This window comes from Mercurialis annua, linkage group LG7, assembly GCF_937616625.2.
Source record: "Mercurialis annua linkage group LG7, ddMerAnnu1.2, whole genome shotgun sequence".
In the NCBI taxonomy this organism is placed as follows: Eukaryota; Viridiplantae; Streptophyta; class Magnoliopsida; order Malpighiales; family Euphorbiaceae; genus Mercurialis; species Mercurialis annua.
In genome coordinates this window covers 37,890,568-37,915,169 of record NC_065576.1, presented here as the reverse complement: position 1 = coordinate 37,915,169, position 24,602 = coordinate 37,890,568, and the positions used below count along the sequence as shown (strand labels likewise).

At 37.7% G+C, this 24,602-nt stretch overlaps 1 protein-coding gene and 2 non-coding genes across 3 annotated transcripts; all 3 read left to right on the top strand.

The window, feature by feature from the left end:
- Nucleotides 1-10,260: 10,260 nt before the first annotated feature.
- Nucleotides 10,261-11,868, top strand: LOC126657145 (uncharacterized). Its single transcript, XM_050351785.1, has one exon. The coding sequence runs from the start codon at nucleotides 10,261-10,263 to the stop codon at nucleotides 11,866-11,868; it is 1,608 nt and encodes a 535-aa protein (XP_050207742.1).
- Nucleotides 11,869-22,867: 10,999 nt separating this feature from the next.
- On the top strand, nucleotides 22,868-22,947 carry LOC126658983 (small nucleolar RNA snoR14). Its single transcript, XR_007634546.1, has one exon. It is a non-coding gene; the product is annotated as a small nucleolar RNA snoR14 (small nucleolar RNA).
- A 107-nt stretch (nucleotides 22,948-23,054) lies between these two features.
- Nucleotides 23,055-23,127, top strand: LOC126658968 (small nucleolar RNA Z101). Its single transcript, XR_007634532.1, has one exon. It is a non-coding gene; the product is annotated as a small nucleolar RNA Z101 (small nucleolar RNA).
- Nucleotides 23,128-24,602: the final 1,475 nt, after the last annotated feature.

Genomic DNA, 24,602 nt, shown 5'->3' with positions numbered 1-24,602 from the left:
CCAAAAATGTTTATGGGCAGCAACAATAACCTCAAGCAATAATAATAACAACCCAATGTATAATTAAACATATTAAGCCAATAATCCAGCCTTAGATTCACCAAGCATGCCCAGACAAAATCCAAAGTATGAACCGACAACTAAACACCTTAGATCAGTAATATATCATGCTTATATACCTCATTCTAAAATAATTCGGATCTAACATAACCAATCTCACTTAAACAACCAATATCGCAATTTTGTTAGAAATTGTCTAAACATGTCATTAAGTTTAAATCATAAATCCAATGAATCGAAATACATAACAACTGATTTAAAAAATTTAATATATCCTAATATACACCTAACATCAGTAGGTACAACATTCTAAAACATGATCATGAACACAGCGCTCAAAATTTTCGAATATCGCCAAACGCGCAAATCGTAGGTTTTATCAAACCAAAACAATGCCAAAATCATGCCAATCCACATATAATTAACAAAACAGATTATAAACATTTTAAACTCTTTTTATATCATACTAATCAGATTATAAACCACATCATTTATAAGATTTAAATCATTAAAACACTTTAAACATGCAATTCTACGCAATAATCATTAACAACGATTCACCAATACATAAGAGATGGAATACAATATCTTAGAGTGATAATAACAAGTTTTAATAAAGAATAAACTATAGGGAAGAGTCTGGACCAGAAATGATGAAGCCATAAATCACACCAACGAAGAACACCACAAGCAAATCGCGTAGGAATCACAAAACAGAAAAACAATCACCAATCAATTTTAAAACCCACCAAGAATCATAAACGAATGATAAAAATTGGGTTTATCTAAGTGTAGGGTCGCATTAGGTCTGATAGGGTGAAAAAGGGCTGAAAGAATCAAGTTAAGAAGCTATTTATAGCAAAACAGTGAACCCTACAGTGCCGCGTCGCGCCCGAGATGATAGAATCGTGCCTGTGATGGTGTATCACGAATGATGCTCCTGTCACGCCCGTAATACACCCTCTACTTCCAAATATATTGATTTTCTAGGCTTTAATCCCAAATTCGATCCACACTCAAAACAAACCCAAACATCAAAATAACTATTGTACAAACCAAAATAAAGTTCCAAGGAACCAAACCACCAATGATCAACCCAAAACACATCGAAAAACTTATCGGAACAAGCCGGAAAAATACGGGGTGTTACACCGCTCCACCCTTCCTCCACCACTTTCAAGCACTAAAGTTTTTCTAGGAATTATAAACTTTGAAGGAAAACTTTCGCTCATACATGTGAGTCGCAACATTAGTCAAAAAATTCGGTAAGTGGTATGACATAGAAGCTTTAGAATTAGCAATTCTAGTCTCCGGGAATAACTCCATCCACTCGGAGCTCTGTCAAGCTGCTTCTCAACTCTATCAGCGGAATTCTCCCTCTATTCCAAGTAAATTAATAGCCAAAGGCCCCAATCCACCAAGCCACTGTCCGATATCGCTTCTCGGAAACCATTCAACAGCCAAGTAGGCTAGACAATTCCTCCTCTTTTCTCTTCTTGGAGCAGGATATCATTAATGTCTCTTAGAACACACCGCGGGAGATTGCTCGAATCGCTCAATTTCACCAATAACTCCTAAGACTCCCTTTTCCTCCCCCTCTCCAAAAAGCCATAGAAACCTCTAAGCAATAATCTACTCCTCTGGTACCTTTCACAATAATATCGATAAAATTTTCACAGATTTCAACGATATCAACATCATACATACTCTTCCACATCATCATTAAGCCACCTTTTCTACCAATACAATCAATCGAGCAAAACCCTTCAAACCCCAAGGCTCTTTGGAGAGCCTACACACAAGCAAAACCGATCAAAGTCTCGCTCAGAAAAAAAAATCTAATTGCGCATGGGTTGGTCAGTCCATGACAATTCTAGGCTAAGCAATTCATTGCTTTAGGCAGGCTTGAATGTCAAGGCCCACCTATATGTAACTGATTGAGTCGAAAATCAATATCTATATTATGAAAACTTGACCAAGTCTTACTAATTGCCAAAATCATCTCCACATTGGATCTTTTTCTCTTACGGTCAGCTGCCAACTCATCCTCTACCTCATTAAGTAAATTCTTAGAAATATAATTAGGATTGATTTTGGCCGATTTGATCAAATCATTCTCAGCTACACCACGTCCCTTTTTAACATGATCCTTTCCTTTTTGAAACTCAACAACTTTATTTGAATTATCAATGCAAAGATTGTTTCCTATTCTTCCATTCAAATTTGCCACATCATCTTCATTATCAACCTCTGAACCCTAGGAGGACTAAACGAACACAGCCACCTCTCATCAGGTTTTGTAACACTCTTCTTCATGTAAAATTGTATATTCACACTGTAAGGAATAACTCTTTAGGGATAGGATTATTAAAAAATTTAACGCACAATTTTTCCGAATGGCCTAGAACTCCTCAATAAAAAAAACATAGGTAAACGCTCGTAATGAAAATTAATCCAATTCCAAGCACTAGGACTTCTCTTCATCTTCATCCTTCTCTTAAGAGGTTTACAGATGTCAATCTGAACTGTTATTCTCATAGAACTCCCGCCAATTACTGATGTCAATAATTATGTATCAAAAGGATAAGGGTCAGAAAGAGCTAATATGAAGTTGGAGGACTTTTGAAATTATGACGTATACTTTAGGGGTTTTAGAATGAGTTAGTCCTTTGTTCTAAGACCATACATGAGTTTTATATTATTAGAGGGCTGAATTATTTCGCATATATATATACATTGTTGCAATTGTCAAATCACGCAAATTTTGTGTTATATTTGTTTATTTTATTACATTAATTATTGTTTTATAATTCGAATTTGAAATCAGATACGATACTGAATGATTTTAATTTTATTGAGCATATATATCATTTATTGTTGTAACATTGATACCGATATTGAATCTTTGGTACCAATTGTCATGACCGGTTCTTGACCAGAAAGGTATGCGCAGCGGAATCGAAACCATTCGGTAGGTATTTAATTATGGATTTGATCAACAAATAACAATATAGCAAAATAATAAAATAACACAAGACATTTACGTGGTTCTGCATTAAAGCGTACATTCACGAGCGAAAGATTCGAGCCATCCACTAATCATCAAAAGGAGTACAAAATTGGTGGAGAATCACCAAATAGAGAACATCTCTAGTAAATTTGCACTTAAAAGAAAAACCCACAAAGTGTTTAACTCTCTACAAAAAGTAACCCAAAAAGGTAAGAATTAACTTATATTCCTCACATCACACACACCCCCTTTTTTCCTTATTCACATTAATTTCTACGTTGTGTGTTCGGTTTTTTGTGTACTCTAAAAGGTGAATAAAGTAGGCTATATATAGGGAATAATTAATCTATATGGTATTAGGAGTATTAATCCTAATTGGACTTATACTTCCTAATTAGCCTATGATAATAAAGTTATCATTCTCCCAAATATTTCACTAATTATAATCCTAATACAAATTGGAATTAGAATTCTAGGCATATTCCAACAATCTCCACCTTGACTTGAATTCTCCAATAAACTGTGATTACTGTTGTACTCCACCTTCTCCAATTTAAGTTCAAACTGAACTTATTTCAAAAGAGGTTCTTTGAGGAGGACCATACAAGCTTCAAGAACGTCTTGAACTTGCTGAAATCAAAATGACTCGAAGATTTAATATCTCCGGGTGTATCAATCAAAATTTCACGAAGCTTCGAATTTTGTTGGTCTTAAAACTGATAACAGAAACAAACGTCATTAGTAGCCTATAATGATTAAATCAAAAAAAAAAAATATTGAGGCTGTAGCATATCCCTTAATCTTCATAAGTCGACCAACCCAATGAGCATACATCACAAGAGTAGCATCCAATCTCACTTCATCGCCAAATAACCCATAAAACTCGTAGTTTTATACATTGAGATACCAGACATGTGCATATAGAAATCATGTTGAACATTCATTATTGTTTTAACTGCCTAATTATGCATCTTGCCCTTGACTGAACCAATATCCCAAAATTCTGCATGTATTGACCGTTACCCATAACTACACTCCCCTATCAACTCAGTTGTAGACGGAAAACCAATCGAAATTGGCACAAATGTGATATGAACAACCTGAATCTGCATAAAGTTTGGATAAAAAACAATTATGCTGCAATTTTAAGCGTAGACTGGTTCTCTAACCTGATTCGCCTGTAACCGCTAACATTCAGTCCTCATCTAATTATCTCCAAACAAATTGACTTATGAGTGATCCAATAGTGACGCCATTCCAAATTACAAACGTTGTAATCCATCTTGTGTCTAAGATTGCTACTTAATCAAACAAAATCTCTTTTCCAATATCATGATTTTATCAAAATCTGATCATGCCCAAACAAACTCTTCATTCAACAAACTCTTAAAAGCAATTTTTAAATTCAAATCACTACTAGAATTTAATGAGAGTATAAAGAGATTACCCCAATCATTCATCTTACAAAGACTCTATAAAATCCTCAAATAATTGTGTGTTTAGAAAAGTCATACCTTTCTTCTTTGTAGTTTAAAGTAGCATATTCATCTCCATCACAAAAATCTCCTTAAGAATTTTAATACCCAAGTCTGTCTTCAACGACTTTCGGCACTTGAAAATTGGTGGCTTCTCTATCTCCAAAACATCTTCTTTGTGTCAAGCAATTGCGCCTTGCGAAATCCTCCAAATAATAATTTTGCCATAATAATTATAATCCATAATAAATCTAAAAAACCAAATTGGCTCTAAAACCAATTGTTGTGACATTGATACTGATATTAAATCTTTGGTACCAATTGTCATGACCGGTTCTTGACCAGATTGGTATGCGCAGCGGAATCGAAACCATTCGGTAGGTATTTAAGTATGGATTTGATCAACAAATAACAATATAGCAAAATAATAAAATAACACAAGAGATTTACGTGGTTCTGCATTAAAGCGTACATCCACGAGCGAACGATTCGAGTCATCCACTAATCATCAAAAGGAGTACAAAATTGGTGGTGAATCACCAAATAGAGAACATCTCTAGTATATATACGCCCTTAAAAGAAAAATACACAAAGTGTTTAACTCTCTACAAAAAGTAACCCAAAAAGGTAAGAATTAACTTATATTCCTCACATCACACACACCCCCTTTTTCTCTTATTCACATTTTGTGTTCGGTTTTTTGTGTACTCTAAAAGGTGAATAAAGTAGGGTATATATAGTGTATAATTAATCTATATGGTATTAGGAGTATTAATCCTAATTGGACTTATACTTCCTAATTAGCCAATGATAATAAAGTTATCATTCTCCCAAATATTTCACTAATTAAAATCCTAATACAAATTGAAATTAGAATTTGTTTACACCGGCCCAGGAAATTACTGGGTAAAGAATTTCATGTGGGCTTGCTAGGGAATCAGGCCCAAATAGAAGCCTTTTTATTATTACTTTTTCTATTTAGGAATTTGTAATTCATTAGGAGTGATTTTCTATTAGAGTCTTAGTTTTAGTTGAATTAGGAGTCTTGATTATGAGGAGCTATAAATAGCTCAGAGCTTCATTATTTTTGTATCAACAAATCAATCAATCAAAAACCAAGCCTAGTGCTTTTTATCTTGCAATCTCCGGATTGTTTTAATTTAGGAGTAGTTTTCGGTATTAATCTCGCCTGAGTTCATAACTCCCAGATTATTACTTTTTAGATAACGTGGTTAAGTGCTTTTAACCAAACAAGCCCTGCGAGTATCTTCATAGATTCATTAAAGTATCAAACCTCAAACCGATCCCAATTATAAATTTAAAGATTCGAGTCCGGAATATTTCCAGGCGAACATCTTTTGGCGACTCCACTGGGGACCAGTTTATGGTTAGCACAAAAACGGACTTTAAGGACGATTCCAGGCACGCTCGGTCTATACGCCGACAACAACGGAAGGAAGGGGACATAGTAGACGAATCAGATTCGGATAGATCGGAAACTATGGCCAAGGACAAACAGGTGAACCAATCAAACAAGGTGCCGAATACAACGGATACCGAGGGGAACCTGCCTAAGGACAAGATCGACGACGCGACCGATGATACGATAGACTACTCACGTCAGCTTCCTCCCTCTCGCCCTTCTTTATCACAGGCCGATTTCTCGGCCATGAGGGGCGAGATAGCGCAGGAGAATAAGCAGATGTTCGACGGTGCTATGCATCAGATGTCCGAGGTAATGAGGAACATCATGGCCGACCAAACGTCGGTCCAAAGGCAGATCCAAGGGAACTTGGACGGCCTCAACAAGGCAATGGAAAACCTGGGGCGATTATTTTCTGGGCAATCCACCGCCGATCAGGGGTACAGGAGGGCCGAACAGAACCAAACACCGAGCCGTTTTGGTCAACCAGGTGGTTCGGCCGAACAACAACCCAACAAGATGGGATATACATATGGTTCCGTTAAGCTCTTGACGAGGAACGAGGCCGAATTCTCAGGAAGAGCCGATCACCCGGGGGCAAGCTCGTCAAACCCACAAGGCGAAGCTAGACCACAAGGGGGAGCTACTGGAGCCAACACCCAGGAGCCCAACGTGGGCGAACGGTCATGCTCTGAGGGAGGCGATCCAAATATATACAATCAGGGGCAACTCGTGGACATGCTAGAGAGGCTCGGGGTGGACCTGCGACCTATGCCTCGCCCATCGTACATGAAACCATATCCAGACTGGATCGACAAGTTATATCCTTTCCCAAGGGGGTATAAAGTGCCGGAGTTTAGTCTATTTTCGGGCGAGGAGAAGGGGCAATCTACGGTTGAACATGTCGCCCGGTTTTTGGCCCAATGCGGCGAAGCAGCTGCTCACGATTTCTGTAAGCTTCGGCTTTTCGCCAGCTCCTTGACAAAAATGGCGTTTACGTGGTACTCTAGATTGTCGCCCAATTCGGTGGACACATGGAAGGACCTCGAAATCCTCTTCCATGAGGAGTTTTATAGGGCACCACCTGATGTCACCCTGGCCGACCTCGCCCGAATCTCGCAGCTACCGAGCGAATCGGCAGAAAAGTATATCGGCCGATTTAAAAACCTCAGGACTAGGTGCTCCACCAAAATGTCAGAGGCCGATTGCGTACCTATGGTGGTAAGAGGTATGAGTTTCGCCATGAGGGAGCATTTCGAGGGCCACAGGTTTCGTGACTTGTTCGAGCTAACGAACAGGGTGACGAGCTACGAAAGACTCCTCCAGGAGAAAGAACAGAGGAGAGGCGCATCTAAAGGGACCTATTATAAAGACCAGCTTGACGTGGCCGTGGTGTCCGACAGTGAGGATAGCGGTTCCGAAGACGAAGTCAACATGGCCGAATTTTTGGGAACGAAACCCCTGGAATGTTCGGCCTTGCGAAAGCCTGGCTTTGTTAAGAGAAATAAAACTGCGGTGGTACAAAAGGAGTATTCGTTCGACCTGACCAAAGCGGACGACATATTTGATGCCTTGTTGAAAGATGGACAGATCGCCTTAAGCGAAGGTCATGCAATTCCACCGTCGGAGGAGCTGGTCGGTAAAGATTATTGCAAGTACCACAATTCCTGGAGGCACAGCACGAACAATTGCGTAAATTTCCGAAACGTGATCCAGAAGGCGATTAACGAAGGAAAACTTATGTTCCCAACGAAGAAAGAGGCCGATGCTAAATACGTGTCTATTAACATCGTTCGGCCCCACTTTGATAGCTACCTAGAGCAAGGACAGATACAAAGCAAGTGGAACCCCAGAAGGCCCAAGCCGAGAGTAGAGACCGACGGTTCAAAGTGGCGAGGAGAAAAAGGACGACCTCAGCAATAGAAGAGGAAGCGATACAGCTCGCCCACTGCAGATATGACTTGCCCATCATGCAGTACGTGTTTTAAGGTCAAGGGAGGCGAGAACACGAGGAAGCATCCCAAGACCTTTAAACCGAAATCGCCCACAGAGCAGTGGCAGAAGCATGAGCCACAGCGGAGGCCTACCACTAACGTATTCAAGAGGATATTTCGGCCAACGGAGGAGACCCCTCGTATGACGAAAACCCAGAAGAGGCGAATGCAAAGGCTGCGACAAGAGTCACGGGCGAATCACGGGGCAGAATCGGCTCACAGAGAGCAGCGCGGAAATAGGCCAATAGTCGAGAGATTGGGGGCAAGGAACCAGGCCGATATGGGTACCAAATCGCCTGATAGGCGAAATGCCAAGGTAAGGAAGGTATGGATGCCAAAAGGCGAAAAACAAGTGACCGATGTGGCCGTCACGGCAGTAGTTCATGAGGAGGACGAAGATTCCAGCGGCCGATCATCCTATAAGGACGTACTCGTATCGCATCAGGATGGCCAGCTTAAAGCAAGATTGCCCAAAGACTGCAAGGTCGTCGTCTCGCACAAGAAGGGAGTGTTGAAAGCTTGGGTCCCGGTGGTGAGGGACGAATACGGTGTAAAGGTGGTCACGCTCCCTGACTCATACAGAAGTAAGCCCGGGCAGAAAGCGACGTTGGAAGGCGATGTGATCGTCCCGGAAGGAGACAGCGCCGACAGTACGGCGGTAGTATCTCTTAGCAAACCTCCAACGAGGATGACAAGGCACATTCGGCCACCGTACATCAAGGCCGATTTGAATGGGGTTTCAATCAACAGGGTCCTTATCGATAACGGGGCTGGCGTTAATATACTACCGGCAAAAATGCTCAAAAAACTAGGCATAACGCGGGATCAGCTTGACCCGACCGATGTTTATATGACCAATTTCGCAGGAGGCGAAACGCCGGCCGAAGGGTACATCACCCTCCGAATAAAAGTAGGGCGAGTGGAAACCGAAGAAGGGTTTTTCGTGGTCAATGCCCGGAGCAACTACAACATCCTACTCGGCCGAGATTGGATACACTCCAATATGTGTATACCATCAACCATGCATCAAATGCTCTTCATATGGCGAAATAACGGCGAGGCCGAGGTTGTGCAGGGCGACCCCAATCCCTTCGGCGAAGACCATAATGTGCTTGAAGCACGTTTATATGATGAAGAAGTGCGCAACATAGAATCACTCAGTTCAAAAGGAGAAACGAGCGTTCCTCGCCTGCTGGTTAACTCAGATCGGAAGTATCAGTGACCCTCGGGGGCAAAGGCCGATCCACCATCCTTAGAGATTCAAAATGATAGCACGACATAAAGAATTGAGGGAGAAAATTAGACAGTTAACCTCGCTGTATGATATTACATCGGCCGAATGCATCTACGAGGACCAAGATCAAGACCCAACAAGATCGTTACGGATTGGGGACATACGATTGGCAACCGGGAAGTTAGAAGATGATCTCGCCCAAGTACAAAACGGCTTTTAGATGCCCCGGGCCGATCGGAGCGTACGAATGGGTAGTGATGCCTTTCGGCTTGAAAAACGCGGGGGCAACATACCAGAGGGCGATGAACAAAATGTTCAGAGGCCTTGACTTCCTTGAGGTTTACATCGACGATGTCGTAATCAAATCAAATACCGGCGAAATCCATCTGGCCGACCTCCAGAAAGGTTTCGAGCGTATACGACGCAATGGGTTAAAGATGAATCCTCTGAAATGCGCATTCGGCGTTTCGGCTGGAAACTTCTTGGGTTTCTTGGTTCACCAGCGGGGAGTAGAAATAGACAAGAACAAAGCCAAGGCGATTATCAATGATGAACCATCCAAAACCAAGAAGCAGCTCCAGAGGCTCATCGGTCAAATCAATTTTTTAAGAAGATTCATAGCAAACACAGCGGGCCGGCTTCGCAGCTGGAGTGTGTTGCTGAGAGGAAAAGAGACCGATGAGTGGATATGGACGGACGAGCAACAGAGGGTGTTCGACGATTTGAAAGGTTACTTGGCAAAACCTCCGGTTATGACCCCTCCAAAGCCGAATAAACCGTTATTATTATATCTATCGGCTGCACACGAATCTCTAGGATGTATGCTCGCCTAAGAGGACGATGGGGTTGAGAGAGCAGTCTACTATTTGAGCCGAGGACTGACGGACACAGAAATTCGTTACACCGACATAGAAAAAATGTGTCTATGCCTGTACTTCACGTGCTGCAAACTGCGATACTATATGTTGCCGGTCGTAGTGTATGTTTTGTCCCAGACCGATATCATTAAGTATATCTTATCAAAACCATACCTAAGGAATCAGATTGGAAAATAGGCGATTGCAATGTCCGAATTCACATTGGTGTATGTTCCCCAAAGAGCAGTAAAAGGACAAGTGTTGGCAGACTTCTTGGCCGATCACCCTGGTATTACCCTCAAGGAAGAAACAGTCACGTTCTTCGACATCGTCGTGTGGAAGATGTGGTTCGACGGATCCAGGACAAGCCAGGGGGCAGGCGCAGGAGTACACATCGTCACGCCCTTGGGGGCATCCTACCAGTTATCATTCAGACTCCAGTTCGAATGCACCAACAATCAGGCAGAATATGAGGCCCTCATATTCGGTTTCGAGATTTTAGCCGAGCTAGGGGCAAGGGCGATCAGTGTAAAAGGAGATTATTTGCTAGTCATTAAACAAGTGACAGGAGAATTCAAATGCGAGTCTGAGCTGTTGGTAAGGTATTGCAACAAGGCGAAACACTTGATCGAAGGCTTTCAGGATACGAGGATAGAATACACAGAGAGGGCTGATAACAGCGTTGCAAACGACCTAGCTCAGCACGGTAGTGGTTACAAGGTGAACCGAGAGTTCGACGCTATAGAGAGGGAAACGCCGAATCTCCACACCGAGGGCATCACGATCGATGAAAGACAATTCTCGGTTTACCAGCTGGACGTCACCCAAGATTGGAGGGTCGAGCTCCTGAAATGGTTTGAAAAGCCAGATCTCACGGATAGGAGGTTGAGAACGTTGGCCCTGAATTACGTTGTGTTAGCCGGCGAACTATATAAGAAAGGCTTTGAAGGGCTACTCTTCAGGTGCATCGATCCAAAAGAAAACATGCTTGCAATGGCCGAGGTACACGAAGGAATAGCAGGTGCTCATCAGGCGGGTCCCAGAATGAGGTGGTTGAACCACAAATACGGTTTTTACTGGCCGAAAATGGAGCAGGACTGCGTAAGATATGCCAAAGGTTGTGAAGCTTGTCAAAAATTCGGCCCAATACAACACGTCCCGGCCGAAGACCTGCATTCCATTATCAAGCCGTGGCCATTCAGAAGATGGGCAGTTGACCTGATAGGGAAGATATACCCTGGCTCGTCAGACGGTCATACTTTTGTGATTATCGCCACATGCTATTTTACCAAATGGGTCGAAGCCAAACCTTTGAAGTCGCCGACACAAGAAGCGGTGATCAAGTTCTTCAAAGAATACATCGTCCACCGACACGGGTTGCCCGAGTCCATAACCATAGATCAAGGGACGATGTTCACAGGAGGCGACATAAGTTGGTGGGCCTCCCAAATGAAGATAAAAATGTCACATTCAACATTGTACTACGCCCAAGCCAACGGACAAGCCGAAGCCACAAACAAAGCAATCAAGCTCATAGTTCAAAAGATGATTGAAGAAAACCCGAGACAATGGCATGTGTTTTTATCAGAAGCCGTTTGGGCGAATAAAACCAGTCAGAAGTCGGCTACTGGGACCTCACCTTTCAGACTGGTATATGGCTATGATGCGATGTTGCCAATGGAGCTAACTGTCACATCTACTCGCCGCAGATACCAGAGCGAATTGTCCAAAGACGACTACTTCGACAAGATGGTGATTGATTCTCTTGACCTTGACGAAGAACGTTTAACGGCGTTAGATCACCTCGAAGCCTAGAAAAGAAGGGTCGAGAGGGCTTACAACAAACGAGTGAAGAGAAAGACATTTTCGGTGGGCGACATAGTGTGGAAGGCAGTCTTGCCTATCGGCCATAAAGATACTCAACTGGGCAAATGGAGCCCCAACTGGAAAGGCCCCTTTATTGTGGTTTCGAAGTTAACAGGCGGCGCTTACTTGCTGGCGAACATTGATGGGGAAGAACACGACAGGGCGATCAACGGTCAGTTCCTAAAAAAATACGTCCCTAGTTGTTGGGAGGGCGTAGACCGTCGTTTATTTGGAGCCAACGAGGAATAGTTTTGTTTATAAACTTCCGCCGAGCATCCTGGAAAGTTAAAATTCACGGAAGTGCTCGGCGACATTATGTAAACGCCGATTATTTGGTAATACCATTTATGTTTCAGAGGTTCACATTAGTTGAGTTTTTTCAACGGGTACTCCGTTTTTCTCAACCTTTTGTAATAATTTTAAGAAATAATATTATTTCCTATCGGACCAACTACGGACCGATAATAAGCGAATAATCAAACGATAAAATAATGCAAGTTTTGAATAAAGGTAAAATTTCGGCTCTCCGGCCGATTAAACACTGAAATTACCAAAATCAAACAAGATACGGCCCCAGGCCGATCAAAAAGTAGTGCGATTCAAAGTGTTACAAAATTAGAAAATCAAACAGGAATATTGTTCTGAACTTGAAAAAATTAAAAATGGCTAAAAATATCGCCAAGCTCACTACGAACTGTACTGAAAGACTTCCGGGCTTCATCCACCTTCGGCTTCATCTTGGCGAGGCTTTGTTTCAGCTCGTTCCGGCTCTTCTTCACACCGACCCCTTCGAGCAAGCTTTTGTCCATGGCAGCTTCCAGTTCGCCTATGCTCTTCTCTTCAGTCTCCAGCTCGAGCTTCAAGGCCGAAATTTTGTCACGCAGCTCCTTGGCATGATCCCGGCGAGTAGTCAAGGTCGAAACGGCTGCTTTTACGGAAGCCTTGAGCGTTTCCAGTTTCTCCCTTGCTTCGGCCTCCCGAAGGGTCAGTTGGTCATGATCTGTCTGGATCTGCGTCGCCTCATCATAAATCTTTTGGAATGCGGGTAGCGACGCAGACAGCTGGACCATGGCACTACGAGCCTTCTCGTTCAAAATCTCTGGAGGAGCATCGGCCAGAGCAGTCGCGGCTTTTTTAAGACGACCAAAGTCTTCAAGTGACTTGAAGATCGCCACACCTTGGGACTTCAAAGAGCCAACGACGTCCAGGTGATCGCCCCATCCCTCAGAAGGCCCGCTAGTCACTTCGGCCTGTACCTCACTCTCCGGTGTGGGCATCTCTTCTTCCTCACTGTCAGAGTTAAGGAAGGCCGCTGCTTTTGCTGCCAGGTCGTCGTGCTTCGCCGGGAAATCATCCAGTATCTGCCATGTTTGGCCACAATAAAAGATTAGCTGATAGGGACATTGTTAAGGCGATAATAGACAAGAATAAGGTACCTTAGTCTTAGCAGCAAGACGAGCCGGGAGGTTCACCAGGTCTGAACCAAGTGGCGAATGCAGAGTAGGGAGCGGAGAGAAGTTAAGCATTTGCGACACCGTCGGGGCGACTTCAGACGATGTTTTTTGAGAAGAGCGGTTCCCCGTCAAGGAGATGCCTTCATCGCAAGTGTGATCGTCCCCTGTCTGGGTATCACCCCTTGAAGAGGAATGAGCGCTCCTGGAAGGGCGATTTGTTTCAGGATCAGAAGGAGCGGGATCAAAAAGGCGAGACCCAGAAAGTTCAGCCCTCATTTTCTTCGGTTTTGGCTCCTTTGGCTCCTTCTTGGACGATTTCTTGGACGCCGGACGCTTGCGCCGAGATTTCTTTGCTTCTGGCGGATCTTCGCCATCTGTGTCATAAACATCTCCTTTCGCCCACTTCGGCACGCCAACTGGAAAACAGCAAGTTAGTATGAAATAAAGGAAAGTTTCAAAGGCGAAATGATATCTTTGTTACCTGGTATTCTAGTGTAGCCATTTTTGACCAGTTCACTTATCGCCTCGACATCAGAGGGACATCTGATGCCAGTATAAGTGACCCCTTCGCTATTTATGATCGGCTTAGACTTTTTTACTCGTTTTTTAGGCAGTTTAATTGGATTAGGGGTGGACATGTTACACTTAGGAACTGGTGGACTCTTATATTTGAATTTCGGGCGAATATGGGCTAGGAAGAATTCATAAGAATATATTTTTTCGTAGTTATCTTTCCAAACTTTTTTCATCTTTTCGTTGAACTTAGTCCTAGCAATTCGTCTATGACACTGCATCCTAAGGTTCATGCCTGGCCGATCTAATGGGTCATATTTAAATTTATAAAAACGTTCGAACCTAGAAATTTCAAAAAGATGGAATAGGTTACCTTCATATTTGGGACGTTTCGGTGCCTGCAAAAGAAACAGATCGGCATGAGTTGGGTTTCTTGATAAAGGAGGTAAAGAAAAATTATGAAGAGAGAGGATTTCTTTTGGAGAGAGGTCGAAACACGATTCTACGACTGAAGCCCACCAGCTATCGAATTCAGGGGTACACTTGGGTGAGGTGGAAGGGCGAGAAATTTCTGATATGGGGGGAAGATAGGCTCTATTAAGGCGAGTTATGAATTGCAAATCGGCATAGTTTTCTAATGAAGGTCTGTAGGTCCCGCGATTATTGACGGAGATCAATAAAGGACAGGGAATTCCTTGGTTATAGCCGAACTGCCGAGCCACTAGTTAGGGCAGTATGCCTCTATACTACTGCGGTTGTATTCCAAACCGGCGATTAAATTCCTGCTCTTTAAAGAGCTACCCCAATATTGACCTCCAAGTTTCCGTTTAGGGTCGGCCATTGCTTCTTCTGTATCGTCACTATCCCAGCCGAGGTATAACCAAGATGGGGGATACTTCAGAGTCAGAATAGGACAAAGAAGCTCTGAGGTACGAACGGAGTTGGTAAACACTTCCAGAACATCCAAAACATGAGGGAGACGGGTACCAGCAGCGATCAGTTGGTAACCACACAAATCGACTTTAATATGAGGGCCGATTTCAAAGAGCTCCGGAAAGTAAAGGGTGAGCCATAATTGCAGGACCCACAGTGGACCACTGGGGCATTGGAAGATCCGTTTTTGGGCATGAGGAGCGATCTTATTCAGACTTCTGTACAAGTGAGCCAGCATGAACTCGCCCAAATTGCATTTCCGTCCTTCGGCCAGAGCAGTGGCAAGTGTGAAGCAGTCAGTTGTAACTCTAAAAGATGAAGTACAGAGGACGAACTTCGCCACAAAGAAGGCGAGGAATGCAATGTGTTCTTTGGTGTCTGGTTTGTAGTGTTCTTCGCCCATAAAAAGTTTGACGAAGGGACCGTAGCTCCGTTGGGCCTTTGTCAGTTTAAAAGCAGGGATTTCGGCGTCCAGGTTGGGCGAGATACGTTCGCCGATTACAGGGATGTTCAAGATTGCAGCCATATCCAGGAGAGTGATGGTCATCATACCAAACTTGAAGCAGAAGCAGTTGACAGCGGACGACCAGAAGAGGGGAGCCCCCATGATATAATGCTTCGCTATCGGTCTGCTCGCCTTGCAGAGGCCGATCATGTCGTATATGCCAACATCTTTCCACAGTTGGCCGAAGTGAGGTTTTAATCGGTTTACCCATTCTTGATAACCCTTGTGCTCTGTCGGCCAGTTTCTAAACATTGTGTTCACCCAAATGGAAGACTGGTGGGCGAGTGAGAATCGTGGTAGGACTTCTTCGTGAAAAGGGGTAGCAATTTCGCAGAGATGACTGGGCGAAACAAGTATTGGACCGACACATTCTTTGTCGTCGTTGGTTTTTACTATTACCTGAAGATCGGTATTTGGAGCAGCAGCGTGGATTTCATTCATCTTGTCGGTCACTTGAGCGGCGATAGCGTCATTAGGAGCAGCCATGATAATTGCAGAATGGAGTACCTCAGTTAGACGAAGATGTGAAGGGGCGATTCAAGTATATGAAGGGCGAGGGTAGTTACTTACCAAGCAGCGACACGGAGAGCACTCGAGATTTGCCTAGAGAGAGAAGTTTCACAAATGCAGAGAGAGTAAGTGAGTGAGAAAATGAGGTTTTGTTTTTCTTAAAAGACAAAATTGAAGGGAGCCGAAAGGTCGTGGGGCCAAAACGTGACATCGTGGGTGACAGCTGGTAATGACGTGGCACGAAGGAGGTACCGAGGAGTCGATAGATGCGCACCCCTTTGAATGTTTTCAATCTCAGAGTCTTGGGCTTTGTTGCTGGGCCAGGTGAGGAGAAGGAAAAGAACAAGCCCAAAAATAGTTGGTTCAGGCTTGTTGGGGGCATTGTTTACACCGGCCCAGGAAATTACTGGGTAAAGAATTTTATGTGGGCTTGCTAGGGAATCAGGCCCAAATAGAAGCCTTTTTATTATTGCTTTTTCTATTTAGGAATTTGTAATTCATTAGGAGTGATTTTCTATTAGAGTCTTAGTTTTAGTTGAATTAGGAGTCTTGATTATGAGGAGCTATAAATAGCTCAGAGCTTCATTATTTTTGTATCAACAAATCAATCAATCAAAAACCAAGCCCAGTGCTTTTTATCTCGCAATCTCCGGATTGTTTTAATTTAGGAGTAGTTTTCGGTATTAATCTCGCCTGAGTTCATAACTCCCAGATTATTACTTTTTAGATCACGTGGTTAAGTGCTTTTAACCAAACAAGCCCTGCGAGTATCTACATAGGTTCGTTAAAGTATCAAACCTCAAACCGATCCCAATTATAAATTCAAAAATTCGAGTCCGGAATATTTCCAGGCGAACAGAATTCTAGGCATATTCCAACAATTATGTCAAAACATTAATATGATTATCAGATACCTACTTCATTTGGATAATTTTTATTAGAAGTCTTTCAATTTTTGTGTCTCTCCCGTTATAGTTCCGAACTTTACAATTATATTGTTTCTACCATTAATTTCATAACTCTGTCAAATTATACCTATATGACACTCAACTTAATATGGTTATAAAATTGAAATTTAAGGACAACATAGCTATCAAATAAATAAAGTTTAGAGACTTTAGTATGAGATAGGCAAAGGTTAAAAACCGGCCAGTCAGTGAAAACAACCCTATTTTCTCTCAGTGGAAAATGACTTGCTAGAACTTATCTGTGTTTCTCATGAAAATGGACTAAAACGGACCAAATTGTTTCTTTCAATAGTACCTAACGAAGAATGAGTAAATTATGTTATTATTAGAAACCAAATTCATTGGTTTATTTGAAAAAAAAAACTTAAAAATGATTCTTGATACAATGAATTATTTACTTGTTATTAATAGTGCGCTAATTTATATAACACAATTTCAAGGTAATTTATTCTAACCCATTGTTTTTTTTTTTTACTAATAACACATTATTGTTATACTCATTAAAAATAAGTTTAATTGAGAACAAACTAAAATAAAATTAGCATACATTTAGTGAATAGGAGAATCTTTCTTTCTCAATTATCGGTGGGTTGTTACTTCCTTTTCACGTCAATAAATAATGTCTAATCATGCCCTAACTATTAATAGAAAAAACATTAATTACTAATTATTTTCTCAAAGAAATCCTAATTAATTCCTTTGTGTAAGAGGTGAATTTCCAGACAATGATTAAGGTATTTCATTTTGTTATCCTTTTCTTTGCATTGTTTACTGAAAAAACATTGGGAAATTTCCATGCTAATAGTTTATTTATAAAATTTCATATCCATATTTTTAATGGATTAAGTAAAGATGTGCTCCATACTCAATGCCATTCTGCGGATGATAATTTTGGCCGTACTCTTTCCCCTAATCAAGATCAAGAATGGACTTTCCATATGAATTTTCAGCAGAACACTTATTTTAGATGTAAATTGACCTGGGCTCATGGAACTCAAGAATTTAACGCGTTTACGCTTGAAGAAAGGCAGATTTTTGTCACGTTGCACTGTGTCGATGGGAGAATTTGCTCGTGGCGAGCACAAGATGATGGTATCTACTTAGTCGACAGCGTCGATAAAAGGTTTTATAAGACGTATAATTGGAGTTGATACGGGTTTTTTTTATAAAGTTTAATGGTGTTAAAAAGTCAACTTTTCGAATTTTTAAATATCTATCAAAACATTTCAAAAGTTATAAATTTATCCTAATATTGTCAATTCGCATGAAATTTATCCAATTTTTTAAAATTAAATTTAATTATATATACATGCAACTGAATGAGTAATCTTAAAAAAAAATTGTTAATTAGGATGCTACACAGTCCAAATAAATATAATTTTATATTTTAGGTCACCTTAACATGCCATGTAAACATAATTTCATCTGTTTTGAAAAATTGGATAAATTTCGGCAAATTGACAAATTAAATAGATTTCTAATTTTTAAAAGTTTTGATAAATTTAAAAAAATTGAAGCGTCGCTTTGTTGTACACCATTGGCCCTTTTATTGGATACAATATAAGTCGTGAATTATACACGCATTATATATATTTGTTCTCTTTCATGTTTATGGTTTTACGTACATTGTTTTATCATAATAGAGAAGAAAAATTGTAAGGATGATGTATAACTCTCTCGTTGTTAAATAATATTTGTATTACTAGATTTGAACTATTAATAATGTATGCTTTATCGTCCTTTATATTTAGAGGTGGGCAAAAACCGAATCCAACGAACTGAAATTGAGAATGGAGTAAGCAGTTAATATGCTTTGATTCGTTTTAGGATTTATAGAAACCGTGGGTTTCATTTTTTGTTTGGTTTTAGGGCTCGGTGTACCAAACTGAACCAAAAGATCGAACTTCTACCTACATTTGATTTCAAATATATAAAAATTATATAAATTAAAATACTAACCGACCGGACTTAACCCGACGAACCGAATCTATGGTGCATCGAACATAATTTTTGGAGTGCTTAATTGAAAAAATTGTAAACCAAACTAGTAAAATTTGATTTTGATTTATAAAGATGGTTTAATTAGATTACGGTAATTTACACTTCAAACCAAAGCAAACCAAACCGGACTTACTTCTACTTATATAAATGTTTTTCAAAGTAGTTTCAATCATTTGTAATCTTACATAGAATTTGTGTAATTTTACTTATATGAAATTGCGAACAGGCACTTCATAGACCAACCATCCTCCTCCTGCAGAACTTTCAGCGTTTCTTCCACAAACCTACATTTATATAAACAACAATTAGTTGCTTGGATTAAAAAAAGATATTGAAAAATAATTTTGTTTTGTCATAATTAACTCAACAAAATTTTATAATTTCTTTTAGTTGGAAGAAAGAAAATAGTCACATTCATTTTTTTAAGAGCAAATTACTCTATACCCTTTATGTTTGTCATAATTCACAGTTTGTTACTCCTTATTTAACAATCAAACGATTTGGTATCTCAGTTTTGATTCCGTCAACAATTAGGGGCTTTTATTAGTTCCGTTAATAATTTGATATTTACTTTCAAACGATTTGGTACCTCACTTTTAATTATGTTAACGATTTGATACCTCACTTTTAATTATGTGAACGATTTGGTACCTCATTTTCAAACTATTTGATAACTCATTTTCAAACGATTTGGTACCTCATTTTCAAAAGATTTGGTACCTCACATTTTATTTTGTTAACGATTTGACACCTATATTTAACAGAAGGTTGTAAGTGTTGACAAAATCAAAACTGAGGTATCAAATCGTTTGATTTTCAAATAAGGGGTACCAAACTGTGAATTATGATAAACGTGGGGGGTTTTAGAATAATTTTTTCTTTTTAAAAATCTAAACATTTGGGTCTTTTATCGATTACGATCAATTATTTTAATTTTTATTTTGATATTCAATTTGTATAAATGTATCCAAAATTTTAAATTTCATTTTTATGAATACAAATCTTTGCTTTTTTAGCAATTACGATTAACTTATTAAAATAATATCCAGCTTTCAAAAATTTACTGTAAATATATGGTCGCTATTCATAAAAAATATAAAATGTTTGATCCCAAAAGTGGACAATAAATATGAGACTGAAAGAATATCACAGGTTCCATCATAATATATAATGAGAATTTATTGAAAGTATTGGTGTATAAGGTGTAACATATTTGTACTATTTTACGAATATTAGTTATATTAAAAGCCATAAAGTATGGCGAAAGAATCTTTCTTAAAACTTTCGTATAAGAAATGATATACACTAGAACTAAGATACGAAATCATAAATTGGAGAACAAGCTATACAATAAGGATTATTAAGGAAATTCAAATCCGAATAAGAAAAATTCTTATTACATATTATAAAAAGAAAAGCAATCTTCGAGAAACAATTAAAAAACACTATCTCTTTGAAGGAACGGCAGATCATTAAAGAAACGGCGGCAGCGTGATAAAGAAGAAGAAAAAATGGGAAAGAGAGAGAAATAAATCTGAGAAAAAAAAAGAGATATACATATTAGAATAAAAATAAAATGCTTAGAATAAAAAATAATAAAAAATAAGTATTATTATAATTAAAAAAAAGACAATAGAGTAAAGAAATAAAGGTGCAAATAGGGATGGCAATGGGGCGGGGTGGGGACGGGGAAGCCATCCCCATCCCCATCCCCGCGTCTATGGGAAATCCCCATCTCCGTCCCCATTTAATTAATGGGGATAAAATCATCCCCGTCCCCATCCCCATGGGGATCCCCATTTCCCGTACAATTAAATATAATTTATAAATAATTTTATTATTTCCATAAGATATTTGAACAAAAATCATTATAGAAAATAATATTACCTTTTATAATATTATATATTTATAACTAAATAGAAACTAATAAAAAAAATTATGTTAAATTATTTAAAATTATAAATAACATACTAAAACTTATAATATAATATAAATATACATAAATATAAATCGGATCCGCATGGGGACGGGGATGGGGATCCCCATGGGGTGGGACTATACTCTCCGTCCCCTCCCCATCTCCGTGGTTGGGGAATGATTTTCCCCCATCCCCGTATCCATGGGGGTAATTGGTGGGGATTCCCCGCCCTATTAGGGGCGGGTCCCCACGGGGAACGGGAAATCCCCTCCCCATTGCCATCCCTAGATGCAAAAAAAGAGATATTTTCTCTATTTTTTTTTTTGTTGGAGTATTATTTTAAAAAATAGAATGTTTTATCTAATTTTCTCTTTACTTTTAACATCTTTTTATAAAACTAGTTTTGCATTACGTGTTATGCACGTGGCTCGTAACGTAACTCGTCAATTTATATATTAATTAATCTCATAAATAATTATGTTAGTTAACCTCATAAATAATTATATTAATTTATTTTTATATTTAAAATCAATATTTAGTTAATTAGAGTTTTAATTTGATTTGGAGATATTTTTATAAGTTGGAGTAATATTATTAATTATATTGACTGATCACTAATAACAAATAAATAGTAATAAATATATATTATGGCATAAGAAGAACCTTTTTTAAATTTGTTAAAAATATATTTCATTTTACTCAATTGAATGTATTTTTCTTTTAATTTATATCCTCATGTAGTTTATTTTTCATTAAAAGGAAAAAAAACCATTAGCATATTATACTAATTCAAATGAATTAACGAATATGCATATGGCTTAATACATAGTTTGACCCCTGAACTTGTACCTTTTTACCCATCTAACCCCTAAATTTAACGTCTCACCTATCGAACCTCTGAAGTTGTTAAATAATCCGATTTAACCCCTGAACTTGATAAATATGTAAGTATTGAACCCTTCGTGTCCACCTGTCACTTGAAACGTTCTAGAAGAAATTGTGTACGGAGGGGTTAAATGTTTACGTATTTATCAAGTTCGGGGGTTAAATCGGGTTATTTAACAAGTTCTGGGGTCTGATAGGTGAGACGTTAAGTTTGGAGGTTAGATGGGTAAAAGGGTATAAATTCAGGGGTCAAACTATGTATTCAGCCATATGCATATGGAAGTTAGCTATGCATTCATACATGAAAAGCAGATTTGCATCATATCATATAAATCTAACATTAAGATTATCATTATAAGAAAAAAAAGACGTTGGTAGTGTCATATACTAATATGAAGTGTGTATATAGATAATTACCAAGCAATTTTATTAAGAGTTTTGTTTGTTCTTATTCAAATCAAATTGGATTAGTTTTTGAACTCTTATAGTTAAATCAAATTTGTTCATTTTATTTTATTTAGTAGTAAACTGAAAAGAATTATTCGATATATTGACCAAATACAGTATTTTAATTTTATAATTCAATCAAACTAAAAGATAGGTATTCTTTACTAATTTTGAGACAATTTAGTTATTTTTTACATACTAAAAACTAAATTGGAGATAATTTAACTATCTATTCTAATTAGGATTTTAATTACAATAGTGATTAATTAAATAATTAATTAGTTAATGACTATAAAACCTTCATTTAGTAGTAAATTGAAAAGGATTATTCAGTAAATTTGCATGTCCCTCTTCCATCCGTGCTTTTATATATACTAGTTTCGCATTACGTGCTATGCACGTGGCTCGTAACGTAACTACTCAATGAACAAATTAGTAAATTTATTATAATTATATTAATTTTTTTATTTATAATTAATATTAAATTAGTTAAGGTTTTTGTAAAAGTAAATATAATATATTCAGTTATTAATTTTTTTTATATTGAATTTATTCTTCCTTTGATTTTATAATAACCATAATTAAATAATTAACTTAATTTTATTAATAATATTTTTAAAAATAATAAAATGAAAATTAAAATAATAATATATCGACCAAATACAGTATTTTAATTTTGTAATTCAATCAAACTAAAAGATAGATATTCCTACTAATTTGGAGAACATTTAATTATTTTCTGCATACTAAAAACTAAATTTAGTGCATGCCTTTGTTTTTTATGATTTTTTTTTTGATATTGAATGGATTAGACGCGAGGTGACGATAGAAATTCAAATGTCTGTCAATCCACTGACTAAACATTACACACAATTTTTCAAAAATATTGTTTGCTTTTTATGAAAAATTTGTATGTTTTTTTTTTGTGAATTGTTTTTCGAAGATATTGTATGCTTTCAAAAATAAGTCAGAAAAATTTCATAAAAACATTACACACAATTTTTCAAAAATAAATGGGTAATTTGCATCTGAATTATTTCATTGATGTGTAATGGTATCACCTTGGAGAACTGAATTATTGTATGCTTTTACTTACCATCACACAATTTTCAAAAATATAATTTTATAAATTCTAAACTTCAAATAAGCTCGATATAGATGATTTATTAGATTTGTATTTAGTAGGAGTATGCACAAATTTTGAATATTTTCAAAACTGAATCAAAAATCGAACTAAAAGTATTTAGGATCGAAAAATACTTGTTGACTATTAAATTTTTCCGAATTGGACAGTATCAAAATTTTTTATTTTGGTATGATTCTTGACGATTAGAAGAACCGAACTTATATCTGAATAATCAAAATATTAAATATATGTGTATATAAATTATTAATCTACTGATTTTAATGAAAGTTGTATAAATCTATCAAAGATCTAATAACTATCAAATATATATTTTAAAAAATTAGTATAAACAATTAATATTTTATAATTCTTTTATCATTGTAGTTTTAGCAAAAATTGTTTTATTTGTCTTGAGAATAGAACAAATAATCAAAAACTAGTGATATTAAATCAAATGATAATATATATGTTATATTTCATTATTTTATTAATTATTTATTTGATAGTTGGAAATATAAAAATAGGGAATAAAGTAGTAGCTAATTAAAATAATATATTATAAAATTTAGAGATCATATTATAAATAAATCGATATATATGGCTCTAGTGATGTCCGTACTGAACTACTAAAACCGGATCTCCATATTAAACCGTATCGAAAAATAAAATTTCTAAACCAAATCGGTTTAATTATTGGTATGAATATGGAGATTCCATTTTAATATCTCCCGTTTTTAATTTAATTCCGGAGATTTATCAATTCCCGAATGTTTTCAAACCGTGCTCACCCCTTAGTATTTAGGACAGAATATGGAAAGACTGAACAAATATTTTGAAATGAGAAGGTATTAATATTATGAAAGAAGATGATCTTACAAATTATTCAGAAAACAATAATACTCTTTACCATTTTTTTCATTCAATATATTAGGTTTTTTTATTAATTTATTTTTACCTTTAATATTTTTAAATAATGCAAAAAATTAGTTAAAAAGAATAAGTTAATATTTAAATTTTTTAGTTAAGACCTTATACTCAGACTAACAACAAAAAAGGGTAGAAATATTAAATTGTTGATGGAACTAAAAAATATAAAATTATTTTATTTTATTTTCAAACAGAAAAGATAAAAATGTAAATTATGACATATGAAATTTTTAAATTATTTTTAATATTATTGATTATAGGCGTATATCTTAAATTGATAATTGAAAGACCATTTTATTATTTTTTACATCTTAAATTATAAATCACCTTCCATTTTTTATAAATGATTTTAAATTGAAAGTCTTATTGATTTCTAGTAAATATACTGTTACTTTAAATGAATTAATTATGGGATATTCTCACCAAATACATGTTTTTGAAACTTATTTACACCATTTTTTGCCATTTTTCACTTATTTCCTACGCTACCAATTTT